The sequence below is a fragment of the Kogia breviceps genome, chromosome 4 (assembly GCF_026419965.1).
Source record: "Kogia breviceps isolate mKogBre1 chromosome 4, mKogBre1 haplotype 1, whole genome shotgun sequence".
NCBI lineage: Eukaryota > Metazoa > Chordata > Mammalia > Artiodactyla > Physeteridae > Kogia > Kogia breviceps.
This window is the reverse complement of record NC_081313.1, coordinates 151,472,694-151,495,125: the sequence shown is the minus strand read 5'-3', so window position 1 is coordinate 151,495,125 and position 22,432 is coordinate 151,472,694. Positions and strand designations below refer to the sequence as shown.

Sequence of the window (22,432 nt, the reverse complement as noted above, 5' to 3'; positions counted from 1 at the left end):
TGTCCTTAAAGATCCGGGCCTAGTGAGCCCCTGTACTCTTATTTGCACAGAACCATCCTCCCTCCCGTGATGCCAATTATATGACTTGGAGTTGACCAGTTGAAATGTGAAATCCCATAGACATTTAATCTTTAAATTAATTTTAAAGTTTTAGCTCTTTTTCTTTTGTAATCTCATCTCAAATTCTTCCAGAGGCCCTTGGAAAGCCCCCAGGTTCCAGATCCTAGGCGCATCACGCCTGACGTATAAACACGGCAGGGCGCGGGTTAAGAAAGTGCGGGGGCCTCCTAGGGCCCTCGTGCAGGCAGGCGGGAGCGGACAGGCCCTCGCACGCATGCGTATAGAGGCGGGGCTGAGCCCCAAGCCTGCGCCATGCCACCCGGCTGACAGGGGGCGGGGCGGTGGCGAGCGCGCGCCTGAGGCGGCAGCTCGGCGACCGAGACTTTGTGCTCCAGAGACCCTCCTTCGGGCGCATCTCCCACCCCTGTCGTGTCCTTGCGAGGCGGCCCCACTCGGCGGGACCGGCCCCGGGGAATGGAGAGGGCCCGCCCCCACGGCCCTGGAGGGACCCGGAGGAGACGACCGCGAGCGGCCTGACCCGGCGTCCTCGCCGAAGGGGCCCATGGGCGCGTCCCCGCGGGCGGGCCGCGGACGTGAGGGCGGTGAGCAGCAGGGCCGCGGCACTGAGGAGGGCCGTGCTCGTGCCCGGCCCTGCACCGGCCGCGCGCGTGTGCTCCCGCCGCCGCGCCGGCCGCGCCCGCACCGCCTCTCGGCGCCGGCCCGGGAGCCCGGTCCGAGAGCAGCGGCGGCGGCGGCGGCCGGAGGGACGATGAGCGGTGCGGCGCGGGCGGGCCCGGCGCGGCTCGCCGCGCTCGCGCTGCTGACCTGCAGCCTGTGGCCGGCGCGGGCAGACAACGCGAGCCAGGAGTACTACACGGCGCTCATCAACGTGACGGTGCAGGAGCCCGGCCGCGGCGCCCCGCTCACATTCCGCATCGACCGCGGGCGCTACGGGCTCGACTCGCCCAAGGCCGAGGTCCGCGGTCAGGTGCTGGCACCGCTGCCCATCCACGGAGGTGAGTGCCTAGCAGCGGAGAGAGAAGCCGTGGCGAGGCGACGGGCGATGGTCCCCGATCCCTGGCCCCGCGGGAGCCGCAGCCTGGGCGCGGGGGCGGCGGGCGCGGCGCCCCCACCCCGGTCCGGATTGTCGCGCAGCTCGGCGGGCGGCCCCAGGGTCGAGGTTCCCGTCGTGTGCACCCCAGCCTGCTCACTGCTGGGATGAGACTTAAGACGAGTTATTGGGTTCTTCTTTTGAGAAAGACTTAGAACGTTCCTTTTGGTTTAGTTAGCTTGTTTACAGGAAGGCACTGAACTGCGAGTTTGCAGGGACAGCTCAGACAAAGGAGGTGGTGGAAGAGCGCAAAACTAGTTCATGATGGATGAGGTCTTAACCTGTATTTCGGAATCCGCAGGTTCGTTCCCGAAATCACAGACTTAGCGCTGCATTGAATCTCGAAGGATGAGGCCCTTTTCTAATGTAGAAGCGTGCCGTTTTTCTTAAGTGGCAAGTGAGAGGAGGGTGGAGGAGAAAAGTGGGCATCTTCCCTGTTGCTTTTGGCTGTTATTCTGCCCCACCAGCTTTACTGTAATTTGACGCCTGAAAATCACACGTTATGAAGAATCCAATACCAATGGGAACCTGTAGCCAAGTCTTCAGGTCACGGGAGTCTACCAAAGGGGAAATAGGTAAAATTTTCGAGTTGTCTCTGAAGCGTTTGGCGTAACCTTACGTCTTCCTATAATCATAGGCTCTGTTTAATTATTTGGTATAAAGCATATATTTGTGTAAATTTCTGGTCATGTTTTAAAGGAAACTTTTCCCACACTGTGGAGTATGATTTTGTTTTTTGGCCCACAGCAAACTTTTTGGAAAAATGCCTACTATTCTTCTCAGCCCCCACCCACTCTCACCCTGAGAATGCTGAGAGGGGACTTTTTTTTAAGCTGCTATTCATGTTAAGATGACCTAAACTAGGCAACCTAAATAAGGTAATGGTGTTTGGTTTTATACTCTAAAATATTAAAACATCATGCGCCTTCTGAGATCTGTATTTGAATGCTAACGTGCTAAGCTGTTTTATTCTTTAAGGCAGTCTAGCTGAGGAAGAAGAATCAGGTAAGGCTTTGACTGTAGCCTGTCCCCAGTGTACACCTGCCTTTTAAAAGTTCATTTTTACCCCAATAATCAAGTGTTAGGGTACACTTCTCATCTCCACTTTGTTAAAAAAGGCAGTTAGGGTCCCACCTTGCCCACAGAAACAACTTTGGCCTTTGGTTCATTCAGTAAATATTTGCTTGCTTGTTCTGTGCCAGTCACTGTGGTTGGGACACATAATGTTGCCAAACTATGGCACTGACAATGGTAGTCTATTTTCTGGTGCTGAGATCTGTGAGGGTCACGTGGAAGAGGAGGAAGAGGAAGAGAGAGAGACAAACTGTTCTAGAGCAAGAGCTGGCCCTGTGCAGTATTTTGAAATCTGTGGTTTGCTTTGAGGCTTGATTCCCCCAGGCACCCCAAGTCCATGCTCCTCACTTTAGATACTTACCTCATAAGTGATCCATGTTCTGAAACTACTTGTTGCTTGCCTGTCACTCCAAACAAAAGCTCCATCTTTAAGAAAACTTGTTTTAGGTGTTTGGATAGAAAGGTATTGGGCACTGATGTGTGGGTAAAGGTTAGTCCTATTCCCCTGTCAACGAGGAGGTAGCATTAAAGGATTAAAGGTTCTGAGTCGTGCTGTACATAAACTGTGTGACACTGGGAAAGTACTTTGTGACTCTAAGAAAGTAATTCGGCCTTTAGCCTCAGTTTCCTCTGCAAAGTGGAATGGTGAAATATTTACACCATCAGGTTATTGAGAAGTTTAAATGATTCCTGCATTCTTACAAGAGGAGATTTGTTAACCTAAATGAATCTCTAAACTGGTGGAATTTAAACACGTCATCGGTGTGAATACATTGGAGCAGTGTGTGGAAACTGAGTGCAGTCAGTTCCCCTGAGTGTCTGTCTTCTCTTCCTGTCCTCTGTTCTCGAGGCTCAATTTGTATCTGCACAGCATGAGATTGCTCCATGTTTTCTCATGGTGTTGGTGGGATCCTGCAGGTTTGGGTCTGCCTTTGTACTAAGGGGTCTGCACACATAGGTTCTTTCAGTCCAGCAAATACTAATTGAAAACCTGCTGGTACCAGCCACCATCCAAGGCACTAGGGCAGAGGGAGGGGCCACAGCAGTGAACAAAACAATTCTCTCTCCTCCTCCTGAAGCTCACAGTCTAGTGGTGGTTTTTATGTCAGTTTACCTGTAAATTGTTTCTAAACCGATGGATTAACATGAAATCTAAGACATTTTTGTGCTTTTGCAGCAGGAATTTAGGAATGTATTTTATTTTTGGTCTTTTTGTTTCTTGATTTTTTTGGCTGCGCCATGCGCTTGCAGGATCTTTGGTTCCCCGACCAGGGATTGAACCCCTGCCCCCCACAGTGGAAATGCAGAGTCCCAACCACTGGACTGCCAGGGAAGTCCCAGGAATGTATTTTAAAAACAAGAATGGTGGTAGAAATCTTTTAAAATTTTTCCTGTTTAAGAAAATGGCTTATGTCAGTTAAACCTCAAATAGAAAAAGAAAGAAAATGGTTTAAAATTTGAGTAATATTTGGGTATTTCACATTATGTTATTCTTGATTTAGTGAGTCTCAAATTTTTGTATTTTTAGAAAAAATTATGCATTCCTTCTGACTCTTATGCTCTTATAATTTGATTCTTAACACGTTTATTGAAAATTTACTGTGTGTTGACACTGAACAAAGTGATGTTCAAATTACGAAAAACAGTTATGAGACAGAATTCCTGGCAAAAAAACAAGCTGTGGTCAATAGATGGGAAATTAATGAAAATTCATTTTGAGGACAAATGTTTGGTAGAAATGAACATAAAGACAAAATAACTTTACAGTTTTCCTAGAGCTTAACATGATGACTCATTTTAAATCTGTGACTTGGTTTGTGAAAGTAAAAACCTTTCTTGTTATTTTGCATTGTTTCTATTGATTAGGCATGTATGAATTACTGAGCAAGATTTATTTGTCTTATATCTTTAAAGGGCAAATTGGCTATTTTTTCCTTAGATGCTTTAGTATTTTAAAAATACCTTTTGTAAACTGTTTAAACTTTATAAAATATTTCATAAACAAGTGTTGTACTTTGAAAATATATTCTTTATCATTAAATAGATGTAAATGGAGATTCATTTGTTTGGTGATAACAAATTTCATATTTTAACTGATAAAGAATTCATTTTTAGAAATGGACTTTTGAAAGAACACACCTTGTGTTTATGTACAGATAGATAGTGGTTGTTCATGGTTGCTTTCTTACTACTTACTCAAAGGGTGAGCTTAGATCTAGAAACAAATGTAAAGTAGCTAGCATTTACTGTGCAGTGGACATTGTAAATGTGCTTTATGTGTGTGCACACTAACTTTTTGTTTGACCCTAGCGTGGGGGTTGGGAGAGGAGAAGGCCCTGTTGTTGATGATGTCATTTAGTATGCAGATGTGCTGGTGGGAAGAATTTGGTAATGGCCACTTAGCCTAGAAATTTCAGGATTGGATGTTACAGCCTTGGAGAACAATTTTACCAAATAATAAACTTTTTTTGGCCATCTTGCTGACTGTAGGGATACAATAACATTTTTTTTTAAATCTTAGATTCTTATGTTTTATGTGACTCTATTGGATGAATCCATTAAGCCTGAACTTGGTTTTGAAAATTCTGAGAGTAGAGGAGATTGATGTGGAAACAAGATCTTGGATGAAAAGGGCCATGTGATGTTCAATTTCATAATGGCAAAGGCAGGGGCTACTGGGTATAGTTAGAGATTTCAAAATATTCAGAGAAAAAGTAAGTGTGATCCTAGAAGCAGAGACCCTGAAATGAAAGAGAATTCAGGAGCTGGAGGCTCTAAAAACCAAATTTTGATATAAATTAGATGACCAAGCAATATATGATAAATTATATTTGTATTGAATTTTAATAATTTAGAATTTAACAATTTAGAAAATGTTTTTACATACTGTATTTTTTCCTTTGCTTTTGGATGGTTCATTAGCATATAAATATTTGAATATATATATTTAAACATTTGACCTCCCCACCAAATATCCATCCTGCTGCCATCCCATTTCTCTGTTTCTCTTTATGGCAAACTGTTGTCTATACTTGTTGCCTTCAATTTTTCCTCCTGTTATTCTTCACATTGTGAAGTTCTTTGATTGTTGTGCCAGTGATTTTGATAAAGACATGACATATTTAACTGAAATATTGGACTACAGGAACCTTAGGATCTCAGTATATGGAATGGTGGGCTGAAACTAAGAAAAAAGTTAATATGAATGAATATGTAGTCTTGATTTGAGTAAAAAAAAAAAATAGCTGCAGGGAAGGGAGTTGAGGGGAGATAAGGCTTAGAGCTGCATGTCACAGGACAAAGGCTGTGAGTGCTCACTGAGGAGCTCATTCTAATCTTGCATGCATTTGAGCATCTGGATCCTGGGTAGCACTGGTCACACTTCGTTATAGGCCAAGCACACCTTTAGTTCATGTTTAATTCTGACTGAGTTTTAAGAGATGAACAAACTACAGAGCATTGTTTTGAATATTACCAAAGGGAAATCCTTCATTTGAAGGAACGTTCGATTAGATGGCTTCCAAGACTCCCTCCATCTTGAACAAAGTGTGACTGTAAAGTAATAAGACAAATCTTGTTAAACAGACCTGCCGGAATAAACCCATTAAGGATACTGTTCTTTTCACACCAGTCACATGGGTGTGTATGTGTGCATATATATACATACATACTGTGCAACAATGAAAACAAATTTAAACATTTAGAATTTGTTTTGTGAGATTATCTTTTTGATTAAACAATTTGAAAAATACATGCAATACAAACAATTCAAAAACAATTTGAAAAATACAAAAAATATCTTTTTGATTGAACAATTTGAAAAATACATACTCCCTTTGTCTTTTCTGGATAGATTTTAATTTTGACAATTGAAAATTATTTTTGATGCAGTTTTTTAATGTGCTTGTGAACTCTTTCTTTAGATAATTCTCAAAGAAGTCTGGTAGTGTTTTGGACCATGTCCACATCACTGGGCTGCATGGATAGTCCTCACAGCTGGTTCTTTTAAGTATAGCAACCTTGACTTATTTACAAAATGAAATTAAGTTGTCAGGATCATCAACATTTGTTTGTTTTATCATCTTAGAGTATTTTATGCACTAGACATTCATTTTTTTTTCCGTAAATCATAGTAAGTATAGATTTCTTTACTGTTGGAAACAATTTTGAGTGAAATAAAGGGAACCCTTCAAATGTCAAATGAAGTAAATTAAAAAGTCCTTGGTAAGCACCTACTCTGTGCTTGTGTTTATACAGGTTCTGTGGTGTGTGCAAAAGACATGGTCTGTAAGTCTGCCTGAGAGAACTTGGTTTTCTTGTTGAGATCAGTCTTGTCTGGATGGCACAAACAGGACATGCCATTGTAGAAGGTGGTGCAAGCTGTCTGCAGACTCCAGCCAGGGGGCCAGCCACCTTTTATTGTAAACAGAGCTTATTGGAACACAGCCATGCCCATTCATTCACATGTCTGTGGTTACTTTCAAGGTACACCAGCAGAGTTGAGCAGTTTTTACAGGAGCCTGTATGGCTTCCAAGCCTAAACTACTTATTCTCTGGCCCTTTAAGAAAACTTTTGACAACCCACAGTCCCTCTTCTAAAGGTTCATTTAAACCTTAGTTTTTCCCATTAAAACTATGTTATGGATTTATGGGTGAGAATTTGATTCCTCAGTTGTCCCAAACTGTGAGCTCTTGGAAATTAGGGACAGTGTCTTCTTTGTTTCAGCCAAACACCTCGGACTGTGCCTGGCACTAGCAAGCCACTGTAATATGTGATTGCATTTAATCCTGTGGTGCTTGGTCTGGTAGTGAAACTGATAGCAGGCATTGCTGGAAGCTGTGGGGGATGGGGGATGGTGGAGTGTTGATGGACAGAATATACTGTAGGGCCTCTGTTATTATGCTAGATCGTAAATGGTACAAAGACCAGAGAAATGAAAAATTATTTGGACTTGTAGTCTAGAGAAGTTGCATTGAAAATGTGGAAGTTGAAGTCAAACTTGATTAGTTCTGCTTCCAGCCATAATGGAGTAACAGACACCAAGTTTATCTTACCACCTCAAGTGACTGGAGAACCTGACAAAGTTGTGAAACAGCAGTTTTAGAAATAGGTCAAAAAACAGCACAAGACAGTGATCCCTGAGAGAAAGGAAATAAACAACAGAGCTCTGTGACTGCCTCACTTTACCTCCTGGAGAGTTTCCAAGCTGCAGCACAGGGAGGGGGGGACCCAGAAAGAATCTGATGGTCTTCCTGAGTTGGTGAGACAGAGTTCAGAGCCCAGGGAGGCAAAGGCAGCTTGAATGTGTGAGGAGGTCAAGTATAGGAGAGGAGGGAGCTGCACAGAGAGCAAGCTCTGGAAAGCTGCAAGGGGTCCCCTCAAACCTTTGGTTGAGTACTGATCTGCACGTTTTATGGAGAACTGTTAGAACTTAGCAGGTGGAAGAATTGCTGGAGTTCGCATAAGGCTGGGAATAGTTCATATTCTCACTAATCAGAGTAGAAAGACCTGATGACAAGGCATGGAGTGAGGCCAAATTAGCCCTGGAGAAAAGCCTGTTCTGGACCCACCTACCAAAGCTTAGAAGCAAACCTTAAAAGGATCAGATTTATATGAAGTAACTAATCCTGAACAAACCCCAATAATATTTAAAGGAATGCAATAAAATCCAGCTCCCCAAAACATGAAATCCAGGACTAGCATCCAATCAAAAATTAGCAGACAAGCTAAGAAATAGAAAAACATGACCCATAACCAGACAGGAAACAGGCAGTAGAAACAGTCCCAGAAATGAGGCAAATGATGGAATTGCAGATAAGGATGTTAAAACAGCTATTACAAATATACTCAGTTTGTTCAGGGAGGTAAAAGAAAACTTGAATATAATGAGAGAAATGGATCTAAAAAAGACCCACATCAAACTTCTAGCAGTAAACTCAAACCTGAAAAAGTATAGGATTTATATTGACAGAGGAAAGAGTATACTGAGAGGATGGTATTTCCTGCTTTGGTGTTCTCTCTTTATCCCAGGCAGTGATATAGTTAATATAGATTGGGTACCTACTGTGTACTAAGAATGGTGCCAAATACTATACATGGATTATCATTTAATCCTTGTAACAGCTCTCGGTGGTAGTATATCCTCATCCTGTGGATGGGAATTCAAGGCACTCCAGTCTCACACTTAGTGTTTTTTTTTCTTTATAGCACTTAACATGGTTGGAAATTATATATCTATCTTGCTTGTTTCTGAAGGCAGAGATCCTGTCTCGGTGTCCATTCTTGCATACTCAGTGCTTAGTGTTGAGCCTGGAACATAGGAGGGTGGCACTAGTAATTAGTGTTGGACAAATTAAAGCTATTGAGGTAATCCACCAGCTGAATCCTGTGGTGATTCAGTAGAGTTTGGACTTGATGTAGGTCTATCTGACGGCAGAGCTTATACTTTAACCACATCTTGTATCGCTTCCCAAGTGGGTTTAATAAATTATGATATATCTATTTAGTGGACTGTTACACAGCCATTAAAGGGGATCATTGTGAAAGCTGGCTATATTCTACAAAAGTACATACATAGTGATTGAACTGTGACTATGTTAAATATGCTTACAGTGGACAGGGACTCAAAGTAATATGCAAAAATAAAAATGGTTGTGTTATGTTGCTTGGATTGTGGGTGACATTTCTCATTTTCTTTTCTCTCATTTTTTTGAAATTATTTTTAATATAAAACCTTCTCCATAGGGGGAAAATCATACTCTCTAAAGGGAACAAGTAAGTGTCTAAGGTTGGTATTTTTTTTAAGTTTATTCCCTAGCTTCAAGAAGAATTGAATGAATTCTAAGCAGTGGTTAGAATGAGTAGAAAACTGGAAGATACTAGAAATAACTGAAGAGGGCATGTTTTTCACCAATAAGAAAAGAGGAACTCTAAGACCAAGTATTGTCTTAACAGGAATCAAGCTAAAATGTGTCATCGTTTTGAGCAGTTAGTGAATCCTAGAAAGGAACAGGACTTGGCTTTTGTATAATATTTTTATCATGATGATATTAATGCTTTTATTGGTTTTGTTGGCTTTCACTGTTTAAGATAAATCTGTAGTTAAAGCATGAAGACTTAACTATGGGTAATCTCCACATTTTGAAAGTTCGCTTTACACTTTGCTTTTATGAAAGACCTACATTAGTACCTATTTTTGATTTCCTCTTCAGATTTCTGAAGATTTTCGCTTTTAATGGAAAAAAGGCAAGAAGCGAAAGTAGCATTCAGTGTTTGTTTTGTAGCGAGCGAGCCAGTGTAGAGGCAGCCGCACTGAGAGCAGTGAGAGCGGCCCCGCCAAGCTCCTGCCCCAGAACGACACTCAGCATCTTAACATTGAGCTGCCGTAGCTGTGAACCGTGTCTGTGAGCATCTGTGCCTCTATCTTGATTTATTTTGTGGGTCTGTTAGCAAGATGTGTCCTGCGGTGATTGCTTCTTCTCTTTTTGCCATTTTGGCTTACAAAAGGTTTCACAGGAATGTTTGACTTTTGTATAGCAGAGAAACCTGTATAATTGCAGACCAGAAAGGAAATGTTATCAACCTTAAGAGTATGTAATTACAAATAGATGACAAAGCTGGAGATATAGAAGAGAGAAAGGAAATATTAGGGACAGGTGAGGGCCAGTATCTTCATCTCATCTCACAGGTGAGGATTCAAGAGATAGTCTGTAATTGCAGAAACTAGAAAGGTTTAACTGCAGTGGAAAATAATGAAATAATAAAATCAGAAGAGAGGGAAGAGGGAGAAGTGTTAAGTGAGCAAAATCCTAATTTGTGACATCGTAAATCCACAGACAGTGTCTAAAGTTGAAAAACCAGGAAATAATGGCTGTAAGCCTTTTTAGAACTAGTGCAAGGTGACCACTGGAAGAACTAAAAAAGAGCTAGTTAAAAGTGGTTGCTTCTGGCGACTGGGGGTGATGGGGTGAATGGGGCTGGTGCACTTTGCTGTATGCCATTGGGTGAATTTGTCCTTTTTTAATCCGTGTATACAGTATGATTCCCACTCTTTCCCCTGTGTGCACTGCAAATGAATTCTGCCTCCTATTTTTTTTTCTTTGAAGAAGCTCCCTGTTTTCCCAACATCTGAGCTCTTCTCCATTCATCTTCTCCATGCTTTCTGTCGCCCAAGCAGCTGAATGTTGCTGTAGAAAAATCTTAGAACCCAACTGACTGAGGTTTGAGATCATAAAACTTACGCAAAAATAAATGGGCACTTAACAATATCCAGTAATCCAAAAATATTTTCTTGTAAAGAAGAGAACTCTTTGTGACAACAGTTTTTTCCTCTCTCCACACGCCTCCTGCGACAGATTCCTATATCTTTACTTTTGAGCTCTGGATTCATATATTCAACTGCCTACTTGGTATCTTTAACTTAAATTTCTCAGAGACATCTCCAGATTGACAAGCTTCAAATGGAGCTTTTGATATATATCTATTTTTTGCCTTCCAGTCTGCTACCACTGTTCCCCAGTCTTGTCCATCTCAGTAAATGACATCGCTGTTCACTCTTATTATTTAAACAAATTTCATCCTGGCTTCTTTTCCTCACATTCCACATCTGATCTTTCCTCCACAGTTTACCTTCAGGGTGTATCATATCTATCTGTTGCTTGCCATTTTCACTCCTGCCATCTTAGTACAGGCAGCTACCATCTCTTACCCTTTTTTGGTCTTTCTGCTTTTTCTCTTAACTTCCATCAGTCTTTTCTCCCTGGTAGCCACAGTGATCTTGAAGCTTCACCCAGTCATGTCACTCCTTGCTTAAACTACCCTTCAGTGGCTTCTTATTGTCCTTAGAATGGAAATCTGAACTCCTTACTGTGGTATACAAGGCACTTGCTGCTTGGTCTGGCTCCAGCCTTTCCTTCCCTCAGGCCGTTCATCTCACCCTTACTCACCATGCTGAAGCTACCTGTATTCTGATATTCTTTCATTCCTAGGGCTTCTAAGTTTTCTTTACAATGTGTACCTTCTTGCTGGCATCCCACTCACCTCTACCTCCTACTCTCCCACACAGTGTTTGCCGTATTAGTAGAGCTTTATGGTTCTTTGATACTGTTTAATGGACAGTTAAAAGGGCCATGGAGATGGAGACATGGGGAAGGAACTGTAGAATCTAAGAACTTAACAGTCATCAGTGATCATCAAGTCTAACCACCCATCTGAGGCCTCAGCATTACTATCCGATGGTTTTACAGCTTAAGCTTGAACAAATGAGTGACAGAAATCTACCACATTCATCTCTGGAAAATAGAATGTTAGAAAGTCTTTTTTTCATTTGGAGGAAAAAAAGGCAGTTCAAAAATTTGTAGACAGTAGTTAATTTCCTTGTCTGACTCAAGTCCTCTAACCCTTAGACTTCATACTCCTATTTCTATTGACCATTCTTAAGAATATGGTATTGTAAACCATAGAATACAATATTCCACTTAAAGGATGCAGTGAGTTGAATAGTGTCTTACAAAACTTCATGTCCACCTGGAACCTCAGAATGTGATCTTATTTGGAAATAGGATCTTTGCAGATGGAAGTAGTTAAGGATCAAGATAAGATCATACTAGTTTAGGCTTGAGCGTAAATCCAGTGACTGGTGTACTTATAAGGAGAAGAGAGGATACAGAGACAATGGGAAGATAGAGGTAGACAGAGATAGGAGTTACGCTGCCATCACCAGGGAGTGCCAAGGATTGCTGGCAACCACCAGAGGCTTAGGAGAGAGACATGGGACTATTTCTCCCTTGGAGCCTCCAGAAGGAACCAGCCCTGCCAACACCTTCATTTCGACTTCTGGCCTGAACTGTGAGACAATAAATTTATGTTGTTTTAAGTCACCAGGTTTGTAGTCATTTGTTATGGCGGCCCAAAGAGAAAAGCAAAATTGAACAGTATTGCAATTTGGTTTCACCAATGCAGAAAAGAGTAGAATGCTTTTTTCCATCATTCTGAACACCTGCCTAGAGTCATATAGGTTCTTTTGGTAGCCCTAATCACTGAATCATACTGAGATTACTGCTGATTAGACCTTCTAGGTCTTTTTCCTAGAGGCTGCCTTAAGCCAAGTGATTTTACCTTTATGGGGTTCAGCCTGTTCATTCAGCCTTTCAAGATACTTTTTGAATCCTGATTTTTCATCCAGTCTTTACTTTTTCTAGCAGCTTTGTGTCACCCGTGAAGGTGATGAGCATACGTAGTGTGTCTTCATGTAGGTCAGTGGTTCTTAACCTTCTGGGATTATGGATTCCTATTAAGACTTTAATGAAAGCTGTGGACCTTTCTGATGAAAAATACTTATTTGTGTATATGTACACAGAGTTTTCAATAAGGTTTAAGAGGTTCAGATGCCTCTTGAGGCCTCAAGTGGTCCACAGACCCAAAGTTAAGAACCCTGCTCTAAGTTATTGATAAAAGTATCGAAGAGTGTGAATGAACAGACTCTTGTAGTGTGTTTCTAAAAACCTTCTAAGATGGTTGACATTATTCCATTAATCAGCACTTCTGGGGGAGTGGGGAGGGCATTTAACCATTTTCTAATTTACTTTATTGACTTTGCATTTAGTACATATTTCTTTGTCTTATGATAGCATAAAAGACATAATCAAGTTCTTTGATGGAAAAAACCAAATATATTGTATTTACTTTGTTTCTGATTTGCTAGGAAGGAGAAGAAGTGAGTTTTTATGGCTTAACCATAGTATGTTATTTTCCTATTGCCACTGTAATCAATTACCTCAAACCAGGTGGCTTAAAAGAACACAAATTTATTATCCTACAGTTCTGGAAGTGAGAAGTCCTAAATGGGTTTCACTGGGCTAAAATCAAGGTGTTGGGTAAGACTGCATTCCTTCTGGATGGTCTGAGGGAGAATCCATTTCCTTGTTTTTACCAGCTTCTAGAGACTGCCTGCATTCATTGGCTCGTGGCCCCTTCCTCTGTCTTCAAGATCAGCAGTGAGGCATCTTCAGAGCTTTCTGTGACTCTGATCTCCTACCTCTCTTCCACATATAAGACCCTGTGATTACATTGGGCCCACCCACATAGTCCAAGGTAATCTCTTTATTTTAAAGTCAACTGATTACCAACCTTAATTCCCTCTTGTCATGTTACCTAACATATTCACAGGTCCCAGAGATTAGGATGGAGACACTGGGAGGAGGGCATTATTCTATCTCCCACACATAGTGAACCTATGCAAGCACCCCATGATTATAGCTTTCTCTTCTAAGTGTCTACAAATTATTCCTTGAATAATTATTTCTGAAATTTTGCTAAGGATTAATAGTACCCTAACTAGCCTATAATCTACACAGTCCATCTTTATCAGTTTATAAATATTGGAGTGCTGTTTACACAGGTTAGTTTTCTAATGTCTCTCTTCTATGATTGCTCAAAGATCATTGTCAGTGATGCAGTTTCTCATTTGCATGTTGTCACCAGACTATAATTCATCTGGATCAGAAATCCTAAACTCATGTGGGACAGCTCTTCAGATACTCATTCAGCAAATAATTATTAAACACGTGTACGGCAGGCAGGACAAGAAGTTCCTTCATGCTGTCTGGTGGCTGTCTAGTGGAAGAAGCAAGGTGAGTCAGCCCCTGTGTATTGTCTAGTGGTGAAAACAAACATTAAACAGATAATAACACAAGTAATAATTTAAAAATAATTCTTGGGGAAAGTATCAGGATGCTGAGAGAGCGTAAATGAGAGAACTAACCCAGTCTAGGATGCTCAGGGCAGGCTTCTCTGAAGAAACGATGTTTAAGCTGAAGCTAAAGCAGGAGCAGATATTAAACTAAGAGGGGCACAGAAAGGAAGACCATTTCAGGCCAGGAACATATATGAAGACCAAAAGGTACAAAGAAACCCTTGGTGTGCTTGAGGAACTGAAAGGAGTTAAGAAAGTAAGGGGGAGAGTGGTATACAGCAGAGGTGAAAAGGTGGGTCAGTACTTTCTAGGCTGTGTTAGGATTTTGGACTTTATCCCAAGAGGAATAGAAAATTATTGAAGAGTTGGTTGGTTGGTTTGTTCATTTAATTTTTAATTATGGTAAAATACATGTAACATGAAGATTACCATCTTAACCATTTTAGGTGTACAGTTCAGTAGTGTTGACTAGATTCAAATTGTTGTGGAACCAGTCTACAGAAGTCTTTCATCTTGCAAAACTGAAACCCTATACCCATTGAACTATGCCTTTCCTTCTCTCCCCAGCCCCTGGCAGCCACCCTTCTACTTTCTGTCTCTATGAATTTGACTACTCTAGAAATCTCATATAAATGGAGTCATACAGTATTTGTCTGCTATAACATACACAGAAAAATACACCATCATAAGTCCACAGCTTGATGAATTACTACAGCGACCACATTGATGTCACTCTGAACCTTGTCAAGGAATAGAGCATTATATATATATATATATATATATGAGCTCCACAGAGCTCCCTGGGAGTCCCCTTTCAATCACTACTTCTCCCTTGCTCCCTCCCCAAAAGTAAATACTGTCCTGACTTTGAACACTAGAGATTATGACTGCTTTTTAACATATATACACAGAATCGTGGTATGTATTCTTTTTCATCTTGTGATTAGTTTCTTTTGCTAACATCATACTGGTGAAATAAATTCATGTCATTGCATATAGCAATAGTTTTGTCAGTGATCAGTGCATGAATATATCACATTTTACCTATTCTGCTGTTGAAGGGCATGTGGGTTGCCTGTTTTTTGACTGTTACAAGTAATGCTGTCATAAACATTGTGTACATGTCTTTTGTTACATAAAATATATAACATTTTATTGGAGGTATGCTTAGGGAGTGAAATTATTCTCTCCCTCTCAATTTTCTTTCAAGCCTGGTATGTCCACAACAGTTCATCATCTTTCCTCCAAAAATCTGTTTCTCCTCCAATGTTTGCTGTTTCAGTCAGCACCACCTTCTACCCAGTGTGTTATGCCAGAAACTAGGACATCATCTTTAGACCCCCACCCCCCCATATCTAATTAATTACCAAGTCCTGTTGATCCAAATTCCTGAATATCTCTAAAATGTATCCATTTCTCTCCACATCCACTGCAACCTTCTCTAATCTCTTACCTAGACTGTGGCCTCCTAACTGGCTTCCCTGTGTCTACTGGTGCCCTCTCTAACCCATTCCCTGTAGTACTGGGGCACAGACGTTTTTGGTTGTGTGTGTATATTTATCCCCAATATATGTATTATACTTACGAATGTTAAACCACACTATTGGTTTTCTTTGACATAGTACCTTAAAGCCTAACACTTAGTTTAATAGCTAATAACAGCTGTAATAAGTGTATTTCTAATAGTCTTTCATGATCATTTCTAATTTGGGGGCTTTCTTTTACAAATCTGATTAGTTGGGTTTTTTAAAACCTTTTATGGTAACTAAAAAGAGGTTGTACAGGAGTAGAAATGTCAGCTCTGCCAATTTATTTTTGCTTTATTTTGTAGGGATGTTTTTAAGGCATTGTCCATTTAATGAGGGACATTTAGTTAAAAGTAGATGGTATCATGTATAAATCCATGTAACTGAGTATATATGCTATTTTGCAATAAACTAAAAAAACATATGTGTGAGGGAGTCACTGACATCCACTTTACATTTGTGGGATCACTCTTCATTCAGTATACCTCATATACCATATGAGATACACAACCATCTGACATGGATTGAGAAAGGCAGCCAGTGTTAATCCGTAATTACATGTCATTAAACCTTTGTTTCTCATTTATTATTACAGAGTGATTTTTTAAAAGTTGAGTAAATTTAGAAAGGTCACTACATACAAGATCAATACAAACACACAGTCAATTGTACTTCTGTATGCTGGAACAAACAATTAGAAAACATATTTTTAATATCATTTAAAATGTCATTGACCCTGAAAACTACAAAATACTGTCACAAGAAATTCCAGAAGACCTAAATAAATGGAAAGACCTCCCATGCTCATGGATCTAAAGACTTAATATTGTTATAGTGACAGTACTCCCCCAAACTGACCTACAGATTCAATAACCCTAAGAAAATACCAGCTGGCTTTTTGCAGAAATTGGCCAGCAAAATGTACGTGGATGTAGAATTGTCAAAACAATCTTGCAAAAGAAAATCAAAATTAGAAGGCTACATGTCCTGATTTCAAAACTTACAAGTCACTGTGGACTGGCATAGATCAATGGCATAGAACTGAGAACCAGAAATAAACCCTTAATTTATGATCAATTGATTTTTGACAAAGGTGCCAACACAATTGAGTGAGGAAAAGAACAGTCTTTTCAACAGAGGGTGCTGGGACAACTTGATAGCCAAGAAGACTGAGAAGGAGAGGGAAGAGACCAAAAATATATATATTGTCTCAGAAGTTAAGTGGTTTGCTACCTCTGACACTGCTGAGGAGGATGGCATGCTGAGGACTGGGAAGTATTCTTTGCATTTGGTGATGTAAAGCAAAGTGACTAGAAATTTGGAAGAAAGCAACTATAACATTTTTAAGTTTGCAAACACCAGGGCAAAGAAAGCTGGGTAATTATAAATTATTTTAATGGGATGAGAGATTACTTGAAGAAACCAGCATGAATGCACAAGCTATGAACAGCAGTTTTACTGAACTGGGAGACCTATCCTAAGAATATATTTGCTTTCTTATGAAGTCAACCCATTTCCAGGGTGCTTTAGCCTTGCTCTGGTCATCTTAGTTCTCAGGTTGTTCTCCTTTACAGGGAAACAAAAGCAAAAAAGTTTTTGAGAAATGTTTTCATCCATTGTTTTTTTGGCTCTGAGCAGTGGACCTATTTCTTTCCTATTCTTCTTGCTCTGAAAAAACTTAAATCTTTTGGGAAGGGATTGAGAGAAGCCCCTTTGCTTGTTCCTGTCATTATTGGCAACTTTCAACTCTTTCTGAGCTTTTTAGTTTTGGGGAGAATTTTTATAAGTCTATATTGTCATCCTGCATTGGCCTTTACTTTGTACGAGTCTTCCTTAAAGTTGAATTTATCTTGTGCATTCTTGCTGGTTTCTTCATTTTCTTTCTTATCAAGATGATTTGTAGTTACCCAGCTTTTTTGCGCTGGGTTTTGCATACTGTGAAATGATAGGTTGATTTCTTCCAAGTTACTAGTCACTTCACAATCTGGGTATATGTTATGTTCTAGGTAGCATTTTCCTCTGGTTATCCCTAGCAATTATCCTTGGGGAGACGAAATGAACAGTAAAGCAGATCAGGAACTTGTTAGACATCCTGCCTTTAGCTAAATGAGATTTCTGCAGTTCTGTAGATGACTGGAACCCCTATCAGTACTGTATCTTGTCTGCCAGTTTTGTGTAAAGAACTTTTGTATTTACTCCATTTGGCCAGTTGACCTTGGTATATTGCCCCCATCAAAGTCTCATTTCTGTCTCTCAGGCATGTTCTGAGTTCTTTTCACTTGAATTTTCTCGAAGGATGTACGTTGTCTTGATGTAAAATAACTGCTTTTCCTTTTTTCCTCCCAATAGTAGGTTCTTAGGTAAAGTATTCTTCTCTATTATTATCGGCCAATCTTTAGACCCACTTCAACAAATTTCATTGGTTATTTTGTATATTTAGGGTAAACTTTAAATATTTTTCTCATTACTTATATTTATTGGTTTACAAACATCTCAGATTATGAGAACTTTAAACTTCCTGTTCTCATTTGTTTTCTTATATGAGTAGTCTCTCACCGTGTTATTTTTTTTTTTCTAATTGTCCTCCATAGGGACTGATTTCATGATTTTTTTTTTCATGTTCTCTTACCTCCTTCCTCAGCAGTTTCACTTAAAGTCCTTCAATCAGTGGTCAGTTAGCCTCTGGACAAATACTTCTCCTGTTAGTGTGAGTGACATTGTTCCTAGCCCATAATTTTTTTTTTTTCATGAGAATGAGTCATCTCTTTTAACTAACATCATTAATTCAAGGGATAACAGCAATATCACACACTTAGCTAGCACCTGTGAAATGTAAGAAATCGTGGGGAACTGTGTCAATATAAATTTTCATGAAACAAGGACCATTGTTTTTGTGTATGGTGTACGATAGTGGTCCAGTTTCATTCTTTTGCATGTGGCTGTCCTGTTTTCCCATCAGTGTTTATTGAAGAGACTGTCCTTTCCCTATTGCATATTCTTGGCTCCTTTGTAGTAAATTAATTGACCATATATGTGTGGGTTTGTTTCTGGAGACTCTATCCTGTTCCATTGATCTATGTGTCTGTTTTTATGCCAATATCATACTATTTTGATTACTATAGTCTTGTAATATAGTTTGAAATATGGAAGCATGATGCCTCTAGCTTTGTTCTTCTTTCTCAAGATTGCTTTGGCTATTGGGGGTATTTTGTGCTTCCGTAAAAATTGTAGGATTGTTTATTGTTTCTGTGAAAAATGTCGTTGGACTTTTTATAGGGATTACACTGAATCTGTAGATTGCTTTGGGTAGAATGGACATTTTAACAATATTAATTCTTCCAGTCTATGAGCACAGATTATTTTTCCATTTATTTGTGTCTTTTTCAGTTTCTTTTGTCAGTGTCTTATAGTTTTCATTGTACGGGTCTTTCACCTCCTTGGTTAAGTTTATTCCTAGGTGTTTCATTCTTTTTAGATTTGATTGATTGATTGGCTGCATTGGGTCTTCGTTGGAGCACGCGGGCTTTCTCTAGTTGCAGTGAGCTTGGGCTACTCTTCGTTGCAGTGCGAGGGCTTCTCACTGCCGTGGCTTCTCTTGTTGCAGAGCACAGGCTGTAGGAGCACAGGCCTCAGTAGTTGTGGCACGCGGGCTTCAGTAGTTGTGACTCGCGGGCTCTAGAGTACAGGCTCAGCAGTTGCGCACAGGCTTAGTTGCTCCACGGCATGTGGGATCTTCCTGGATCAGGGCTCGAACCCATGTCCCCTGAATTGGCCGGTGGACTGTTAACCACTGCACCACCAGGGAAGACCCTATTTCATTCTTTTTGATGCGATTGTAAATGGGATTATTTTCTTAATTTATCTTTCTGATAGTCTGTTATCAGTATTTAGAAACACAGCTGATTAACATATATTGTCTTGTATCCTGCAACTTTATGGTATTTGTTTATTCTAACAGTTTTTTGGTGGAGTCTTTGGAGTTTTCTATATACAATATCATGTCATCTACAAATAGAGACAGTCTTCTTCCTTTCAGATTTGGATGCCTTTTATTTCTTTTTCTTGTCTAATTGCACTAGCCAGGACTTCCAGTACTATGCTGCATAAAAGTGGCAAGAGTGGGTATCCTTGTCTTTTTCCTGATCATAGAGGAAAAGCTTTTAGGTTTTCTCTGTTGAGTATGATGTTAGCTGTGAGCTTATCATTATGTTGAGGTACATTCCGTCTCTACCCATTTTACTTTGTTGAGGGTTTTTATCATAAATGGATGCTGAATTTTATCATATGCTTTTTCTGCATCTGTGGCGATGATCATATGATTTTTATCCTTCTTTTTGTTAATGTGGTATATCACATTGATTTGTGGATGTTGAACCATCCTTGTGGTGGGAGGAATACATGATGGATAGGAGCCAGCAGAAAAGAGAGCCTCAGAAATAGTTGTATTCAGTGTTATGATGCTTTTGTAGAATAGGGAGTGATGTGGATAAAATAATTAGCACTTGTGTATGTGTACTATGATACCATGATTGTACAAGGCCCTAGCGGTGATTTTTAGTTATATCGATTTATAGCATCTCTTATACATGAAGTATTTGTTACATCTGTTGTAATAGAAATTATTTCTGAACATGACTTCAAGTTAAGTGATTTGAGTTAGCCATCATTTAAAATTACTTTTAAGATGCTTTTTATTATGTCATGGAGAACATCCAACAGATATATATAAGTTCTAAAGATGTAAAAAATAATCAAAATCCATTTGAGATCTACAGTAACTAAGTATAGAAGACAAACGATAATGGATAGCTATTGGCAATTAAACTTGCTGACAGTTCAGCTACATATGACCCTTCTTGCAATGTTGATTGATATATCCAGCACTCTAGGTGTACAGAAGATATTTTATTGTTTCCTTTTCCTTTAAAATTCTATATGAAAAGGTAGTGAAAAGTTTGTTTCTTCAGAATATAACCAAAGAGGTTAAAATTGGTGATTAATAGATCATATTTATTTTACTTCTTAAAAATATTAGATTCAAAAGTAAAAAGTAGGTAACATTTGAGAGCCTACATAATTAACATGTTTTGTTCAGCTTCTTCTCAACATAAGAATCAGAAGACAATGGAATATTATCTTTAGTGTGCTAACAGAACAATAACAATCTAGACTTTTTACCCTAATTTATCATTCAAGAATGAGGGAAAGTGAAAGAAGTTTTCAGATGTGTAAAGACAAGTTTACCCGAAAAAGCAAGTTCACCCTTAACAGATCTTCATTGAAAGAACTTCTAAAAGATGTAGAATAAGTAAGAAGGAGGAAACACAGAAGGGAAAAGTGATATGTGAGGAGTACTGTGATGGTTAATTTTATGTGTCACATTCACGGGGCCACAGGGTTCCCAGGTATTTGGTCATCATTCTGGGTGTTTCTGTGAGGGTATTTTTCGATGACATTAACACATAAATTGATAGATTGAATAAAGCAGATTGCCCTCCCTGTTGTGGGTGGACCTCATCCAGTCACTTGAAGGCCTGGATGAAACAGAAGGGCTGATTATCCTGCAAATAAGAAAGAGAGAATTCCTCTTGCCTGACCGCCTTCAAACTGGACATTGGCTTTTTCCTGCCTTCAGAGTTAAACTGAAACATCATCGCACCCTAGGTCTCGTGCCTGCCAGCCTTTGGACTGGAACTCCACCATCAATTCTCCAGCTTGCTGACTTAGCCTGCAGATCTTGGGACTTGTCAGCCTCTGTAATCGCATGAGCCAGTTCCTTACAAAATAAATCTCTTTATACACCACAAATGTCTTATTGGTCTGTTTCTCTGGAGAACCCTGACTAATGTAAGGACTGACAAGCATCTGTAGGTAAAGTTTAACAAACATTGACTGTATGAAACATTGGATATTAGGGAGGGGATAATTAAAGCAAGGTGGAACTGCATAGTGGGCAATTACACATACAATGAAAGGTGGTGGTTGGAGTCTCATTCTGAAGGGGGGGGTGAATGGTCATCTCCCTGGAGTACATTCATGTACTTGGAACCTGTGAATGTGGAAACGTTATTTGGAAAAAAGGTCTTTGCAGATGTAATTAAATTAAAGATCTTTAGATGAGATCATCCTTGATTGCGTAGGTGTGTCCTAAATCCAATGATGAGTGTCTTTATAAGAGACAGAAGTGAAGAGACCAGATACAGAGGAGAAGGCCATGTGAAGACAGAGGCAGAGGTTGGAGTGATGCAGCCACAAGCCAAGGTCACCTGGAGCTCCAGAAGCCAAAAGAGGCAAGCAAGGATTCTGCACTAGGACCTTCAGAGGGAAGATGACCCTGCCAACAACCTTGATTTAAGACTTCTGGCCTTCAGAACTGTGAGAGAATAAGTTTCTGTTGTTTAAACCACCAAGTTTATAGTACTTTGTTATGGTAGTCCTTTTAAGAGCCTTGTGTTATTTAGGAAGAAGATAGAGACATTGATTAAATGTAAACTTTTAATCAGGTATGCATGTTAATTTTTTAAGGGTAACTTCTAAGAAATAGAACTTGAGTATATAGATGGAAGAAAAGAGGAGAATAAAGAAAATTTTTCTTTATTCATTCAGAAGTGGGGGGTGGGGTAGTATAAAGAAGCTTAAGGATAATAAGAACAAAGTAAAGTAATAGAAACATACAAATATATCATATAAATTAAAACTAAACCTGGCAGTTGAGACTCCTTTTGCAGTCTAATGAAAAAGAAAACTGTGGACTTCTCAGGATAGTGATCAGTACAAAAGTAAATAGGATTAAAGGAAACTAAGTATACTGAAACACAGTATCAATGTATTTAAAATATTTGTGACATAGTAATAGATATGATTCTTTATTAACATATTAAGTAACAAGCTCTTGGTGTGGGTTTAATAATAATAATAATAATAATACCAGTATTTTGAGATAACAAAAATTAATGTAGTTGCTGTGG

The 22,432-nt window shown here is 39.7% G+C and overlaps 1 protein-coding gene across 3 annotated transcripts in view; it reads left to right on the top strand.

Moving 5' to 3' along the window:
- The first annotated feature begins 792 nt into the window (after positions 1-792).
- RNF130 (ring finger protein 130) overlaps positions 793-22,432 on the top strand; it is a 131,907-nt gene continuing 110,267 nt past the window's right edge. For all 3 annotated transcript variants that reach the window (XM_059060536.2, XM_059060534.2, XM_059060533.2), the window contains exon 1: positions 793-1,076. In XM_059060536.2, the coding sequence (XP_058916519.1) occupies positions 830-1,076 (247 nt within the window). In that variant the 5' untranslated portion in view covers positions 793-829. The remainder of the gene's footprint in view (positions 1,077-22,432) is intronic.